This window comes from Opisthorchis viverrini, assembly GCF_000715545.1.
Source record: "Opisthorchis viverrini unplaced genomic scaffold opera_v5_64, whole genome shotgun sequence".
NCBI lineage: Eukaryota > Metazoa > Platyhelminthes > Trematoda > Opisthorchiida > Opisthorchiidae > Opisthorchis > Opisthorchis viverrini.
In genome coordinates, this window is record NW_008751720.1 from 1,898,986 (window position 1) to 1,905,960 (window position 6,975).

Genomic DNA, 6,975 nt, shown 5'->3' on the forward strand with positions numbered 1-6,975 from the left:
AAACTACGCATAAGGTTGATGAAAACTGTTCGACCTTACGAGTAGTGTATTACGTCTATGCAGTGTATTGCGGTATCTCGACTATCGTACCAACTGAAACATGAGGCGATTTAGTGCAGCACATTCGTTTGAGGGATTCAGCCAGGTTCCAAGTGAGTCTCCCGTCAAAAAACCAAATTGGTCCATAGATAAGCGAATAATTCAAGGCGACAAGCCTCGTTGGAATGACGGCAAGCTACAAAGCTATTACATTGCCTTTGCAGGTTGCAATTTGGGGAAAGCGTGCTGCGTGACAGCAAATTACTCAGCGCGATGGCACTTGTGCTCAAAAGGGTCGGTGGACTGTAGCGGAATATATTGCCAGTCGTCAGATTTCTAGAATTTCTGAAATAGGACACTGACTGACTTTGTAAAAGGTAGATGTCTCAACTGCAGTTCTCTGGATTTGTGAAACAGAGAAACAGTAAGTCTTGTCTTCGAATTTGTTCAATTTTCACCCTTTATTCTAGTTGACTTTCAGGACTCCGGTATTTGATGGTTGATAAAGATCCCTGCGTGTTTACATTCTATCGTCGTCGCAATATGTGGATTCGTGCAAGGTGGAACGGCTCCACTCAGCCAGTATAAGCACCCAGTATGGTGTGGTCCATACTGGACAGCAGCACGTTGTATCTCCCAAATCCTGACCGTACAACCAGACCTGGCGCCAGTCTGCATGCATTATTGTAGAGAACGTGATGACAACTAATTCCGAGGAACAGAAAACCAATTGAATGCCACATCTATGTTCTACAGACAAATTCCGGGGACTGGAGACGTAATAGTCAACGAATCACACAGAATGTTGGCTACCCGGCCACTCGATTACCTGGTTTCCATAAGAGTCAACCCGACATGAAATACACTGGGAACCATCGGTCTGAGTGAAAACCTTCGTCCCACCTAACATCTAGGGTAAGGTGTACGCGCGCTCGGCTCTTGAGTACAAATCCAGTTCACCACCATTCTAACGATACTCATACGAATACCACCCGAAGTAAGTGCTTGGTTGCAGTGTACTTTTTTCATGAAAGGTTATTTTCCTCGCGCCTTTACATAAAACATCACGAATTCGCCTCATTCCAACTGAGAACGACGTTCGGCTTCGCGACAAACAACAGCATAATCAATCCTCCAGAATTTTTATTACCAAAATATCTAGATAAAACGGAATAACTTGGATGACTAGCGGGGACACCGGTGCCTTACCAATCGAAACCTGGATGTGCGTTTTGTGGTTGTGTATGCGGACAGATTGAAGTCAGTTTGCATTCTCGCATTCGTTGTCGTTAGCATCAGGGCAGCGCGTACGGTAGCATGCAGCGGTAATTAAACTAGTCACCGGTCATAATTGATAACGCGCGTTTGCGCTCGCGGTGATACCTTGGCTGCACAAAAAAAATAAGGGAGCGAGGGGCTTTATGAACAGTTGATGACAGTCAGATGAGTGGGCATGTTTGTGTGTGCATGTGGTAAGTTAAGCCAGACGTCATTTCACATTCGTACAAGCCTCCAGCCAGTCGTGTTCCTGTGTGTGCAAATCGTCTCGGAGGCCTGGATACAACAACAATCAGCCAGCCAAAGGTTTCACCTCTAATTACGGATTTACATGTGAGACATTGGAATTGGATGTTTTTTTTCGTTGGAAAGGTGGGTGGGATGGTGCGGATGAGAGATAAAATCTGAGTTTCGTTAATCAACTTTCTAGCCAGAAATGTCATCCTGACCGAATACACTACGCGAATGTCCAGCTGGTATTCTTTTATTTTCTATTTGGAATCCTTTGTCCCATCATCACCACTGATCGTACGGATAAAATCCTTCCATCTCAAGTCCTTTTCATACATGGTAAGATCGTGAAGTCATCAGAAAACTCTCCGTGTGAGACAAGACTGATTGGACAGTGCTAAGTAAAGTCTCACGAGAGAGATCCATGCACATATGACAATAAGCAGACAAACGTCCGTTTGGGGCGGAGTGGCAAACAAGTGGTGTGTTCGTTCATTATCGATTGATCGTCTCAGCCGTATTATTGGCCGGAAGCAATCCGCACAATCGGATTGGTTGAACTGCACAAGCATAGAGCTCCTGACCAATACAAGGATTCGACTGATGAGATCAGTGTCTGAAACAGTGTAATACCAGGCTACTTCCACTTGTGGCATGCCGTTATCCACCAAGAAAAAATGACACTGATCCTTTACATCGTTTACTTTGACTTTTTTCACGTGTGCTGGAGCTACAACGAAGACCAGAAATTAAGACAACAGATAGGTATTTTCATAAGATTTAATCCACTAACAGCAAGTTGGTCTTCTCATAACCACTCAGGAAATGAGCCAGTTACTCAAACAACTGGAAGGTGTTGATGTTTTGACGTTGCCCTAGTAAGTGTCCATAAACAGAGAAAAGTAAAGACATACCAAAATTACTATGAAACACGGAACATTAGGACTTTTTTTCATAAAGAAGATGGAACCATCGATTAAAAGATACCGAGGTGGTATGGTATTGGCCCAGTTACTGTCTCGGTTAACCGACCAAGAAAAATCGTGGGGAGCTGAAACTTCATCTGAAACTTCACAGATCAAAACACTGGTCGGATTTCTTGTGGTGGATCACACCATTTGAAGATGGCTAAATACTTCCGATCGATACAATCCAGGAATGATGGTCTTCAAATTCCCAATCTCCATAAAACCCTCGGTCACTTTCATCAGTGTTTATAACCCCCTACTGTCTTTTAGGAGCCTAACTTAATAAATTTTAGGAGTAACCCATTTAGTGTAAGTTATAAACCTCCTTCATTGGCCGTAAATGACTACATGTTACACATCTACTGTTTTTAGGAGCCTAACTTAATAAATTTTAGGAGTAACCCATTTAGTGTAAGTTATAAACCTCCTTCATTGGCCGTAAATGACCACATGTTACAGCATCTGATCGAATTTTGGCAGGTTTGAATTAGCCTGTCCATCTGTGAAATACGCAACACTTGTGTTTTTTCTTCTCAATACCGTGAACTCGAGTCTGGGTAGCCGCTTGATTGCCTGATGCGCTTAGCCAAACCAAACAACCAATGAACGTGTGAATCAGATGATCTATCAAATAATGACGCGCACAGGCAAACGGGCTGTTTATAAACCTCACGTGGAAAGTTCCAGGCTGGCCAAAATGGGGTACTAAAAATAGAACCCATCTGTCAAGGACAAGTAAAGAATAACCAATTAGATCCATCCGAACAAAAACGGTCATTCCATTGGCAGTTGTGTAGTCTAATTACGTTCGGATCTGGTTCTTCTAATACACTTCGACATGAGCCGACTTTACTTGTAAGGTAAGGTCATAAATGCAGTTGTCGGTTTTCAGTAAATTTTATCACGGTGCCTATGGTAACTTGAATCATTCATTAATGCATTGTAGAGCCCGACTGATATCCTTTTCATGGAACAAAGTTGCCTTCAACCACATTCGGTATGGGTAAGTTGTTAGATCAGTTAACACTGCAGAATTCTGGAGGTCACCGCACACGGTTGTCGCATCTCCTCGCTTGGTAACGAAGCCATTTGCCAAGCTCGCTGAACAAGCGAGCAGTTACCGGTAAACGCGCCTTACCTACTTTCCAACATCTTCGTGCACGCTCAAAACGACTCGTCGAGTGAAAACTTTTGTCTCCAGACAGGTCTCCGAATAACAGCCACTTTGCTGCCGGCACAACTACCTTCTAAAGGAGCTTTTTCTCGCGTTGTCGTCCGTTGACCCGTATTGATTCATCCACAGGCCTGGAATCAAGCCAGACCAAACGTCGGACTATGGCTAAATGGTCATTATTACCGAGGACCACAGTCACATGAATAAAAATCACTGAAATGGAAAAAGGATTTTTTTCAGCAGGCAGATTACAGTTTAACCAAAGGAGTCAGTTCAACCTCAGAGACATCATAAACCGGGAGTACCTAGCCAGTCTAAAAGTGTCAATCAAGCTGATTGAACATAGTGAGGAAGCTCAACAACAGCTCCACCAAACGACTGTTCACACCATCACATGCAAGAGAACAGTAAACATCTCTCTGAACGAAGAAAAACAGGTAACGAATCATTAGAGTGTAGTGGAACTATCGGTATTTTGCCAGTCGATAAGGCAATTGATAAGGCGAAAACTCTACTTAGCGACGCGACGACGTATCGCCGTCTAGAGAATGAGCAGCACAAAAAGCTGGCGGACAACATCAGCCAGAACATGGAAATCAACTCTAAGGTGAACAAACCACTGGATGAAAGGAGAGGACGTAAGTTCGAAACTCGGTCCTTCTTTGTTTCTATGGCTTAAGAAAATGCGTAAGGCGACAGCATCACAACGATAAATCGTCGTCCTTCATGGTGATCCACGTGCACTCTTTCAAAAGGACTGCGGGGAAGTTGGAAAAAAAACCTTACCAGCGGATACCACCAATGAGGTGGAGCGATATTTGGGAAAACGAGAGAGTGCGAACGATGTAGGGGATGAAGCAATGACCTCTTTTGATGCGACCTCACTGTCCATATCCGTGGGTTTTAACTCCGCCAAGAGAACTGTGGCGGAAAGCCGTGACATACCAAACTGATCACTGTAGAGAGAAAGCACCGGAAGCTAACCGACTGATATGTAATTTTATAGTTTAGTTTTAGCGGAGAATGTTATAGACAACTAAGAGAAGTACCCATGAGATCTCGGGATAAAACTCCAAAAGTATGAATCTGCTGGGTTAACCAAAGAGAGTAAACTGTAGCGAAAAAAGGCGATAGTAGATTAGATTAAATAATCCCATGGTTTGAATAAGAACACAGCGACAAACATTAATGTTTTTGGCACCTTGTCATCAGGTCAGTAAAATAGCGGGCAAATGATGGGAGAAGCAGCTAAGATTGCTTATTGAAATGATTAAAAACATGGAGACACGAATGATTTGCTGTCGGCGCACTCCCCATTGCATCTAACTGGATGCTGTGAGACAGTCTAGAGGGCCATTGAGTGACTTGGTCGGTTGATTAGTGGCACGACCAAAGCATGGCGGCTGCCTCGGCTGTAGCCAAGCGACGCCGCTTGGTCGATACTAGCAATCTATGGGTATTCGGCAGGAAACTTTAAGACCTGACTCAGTTTTTGAATCACGTGAGGTTGAATTGTGGCTTTCTGGTTTGCTGTGATTTTCAATGTCTGCAAAGCGTTTCTTAACACAAAGTTGGAGGTTGGTGATACGCACGCCACTAGCTTTTGCAGTGGCCAAAATTCAATTCTAGGTGCACTCGGGAGTCTAAAGGTAAATTATTCACTCATCTGCATACCAATCCGTCGGGGAACTCAACTGCCACTCAGCTGAATCTCCCGTTTATGTCGTGTATAAGTTGTAGTTCGGATATTTTGGGTTCAAGTAAAACATAACCTTGATAGAAACTTGGGGGCTGCGCCTACTCGATGAGCCGAAGAAGGACGAAACCGGTCGTGGACTGTCCAAGTGTTTCCAGCATCCTGATGAGTACTGGGTGTGAGTACTGAGTATTGGGTGTAAAATGGTTGGGATTTTTTGTGATATTCTACATCGGCAATTGGGGTGTACATTTGACGTGTTAAGGACATGCTGTTTTTTCCAGCATCCTGATGAGTACTGAGTATTGGGTGTAAAAATGGTTGGAATTTTTTGTGATACTCTACATCGGCACTTGGGGCGTACATTTGACGTGTTAAGGACATGCTGTTTATCAGGAGAACCAGCTCCGAACGTAATGAGACTACATAACAGCCAATGGAATAACCGTTTTCGTTGAGCCAGATTTCATTGGTTGTTCTCCACTCGTCCTTGACAGATGAGTGGCAGGTAGTCTTAGCTTGTGTTGTAGTCACAGCTTGTACGCGACAGTGATCAATAGATCAGCCGGTTCGCACGTTCGTTGACTTTTTTCTGGTTTGACCAAGCACACCAGTCTATCAATGGGCTATCCAGACCGGGGTTCACGTTAATGGGAAGGCATTAAGGGAACTGTGGTCCACAACAGTTTCGAACCCCAGACCGCACAGCCAGTAGTTTGAATGTTTAGACGCTTACCATGGACGGCTGATCAATTGTGTAATTAGCTCACACTTTGACAGGATATCTTGCTGTCCATGCTTCAATCAGTGTCCACGTCACGTGGTCACGTTTTGAGTGGCTTGTCAAGCGACGATTTCTCAGATGGAAGTTTCAGTCATTGGGTGAATTTCATTCTCCCTCTGAACGGCTAAGCTACAATGGTACCGGTGATACCATTCGTCCAAAAGAAAATCGATTTTGAGTGGGACCATACCCGACGAACGTTGGCTGTCAAAAGGCAGATAACTCCTTTCCACTTTTAAGAGGATTTATCCACCGAACCACAACTGTTCTTTGCATCATTCAAAAGTCATTTTTTATGTATATGTGCATATGTATAAATTCCGTCGCGAATAAAAAATAGAAGATTAAGGAAGAGGGAATGCTACCGCTAACGAAATTTTTATAGTAGCCATTCTGCTCCCCAGAGACCGTTTTACATGTAATTACGAAATTTACCGTTCAGCGTTGAGCAAAACACTGCTTTGGAAATAAAAATAATACGTCAAACTTACAAGTCAAGAACCCTGATTGCCTCAAGGTATGTCCAGAACGAAGGAAGAGCAGAGTTCTCATAAATAATCGATCAAATTTCGATTGTGCTCAAAATGGCCATTCGCTAAAACCGAGCTGAAATTCCTTCTGCAACCAGGTCATACATCAAAATATCAACTGACTGGCACTGGGTCCCTTCAGTTTTTCTAATTTGTATGCACCCCTAAGCTCCATCTGACTTAGATGACGAATTTCACGACATTTAAACTAAAGTATTCTCATGGAGATATTACTGTGATTGGTGATGATGAAGATGATGACGATGATGATGATG

General features: G+C 43.5%; 1 protein-coding gene across 1 annotated transcript in view; it reads left to right on the plus strand.

Annotated features, from left to right (window-relative positions):
- T265_04112 (hypothetical protein) overlaps nt 1-6,975 on the plus strand; it is a gene marked incomplete at both ends in the record, with an annotated part of 44,831 nt that overhangs the window by 33,187 nt on the left and 4,669 nt on the right. The window contains one exon of the mRNA XM_009168758.1: nt 2,344-2,426. Coding sequence (XP_009167022.1) covers nt 2,344-2,426 — 83 coding nt within the window. The remainder of the gene's footprint in view (nt 1-2,343; nt 2,427-6,975) is intronic.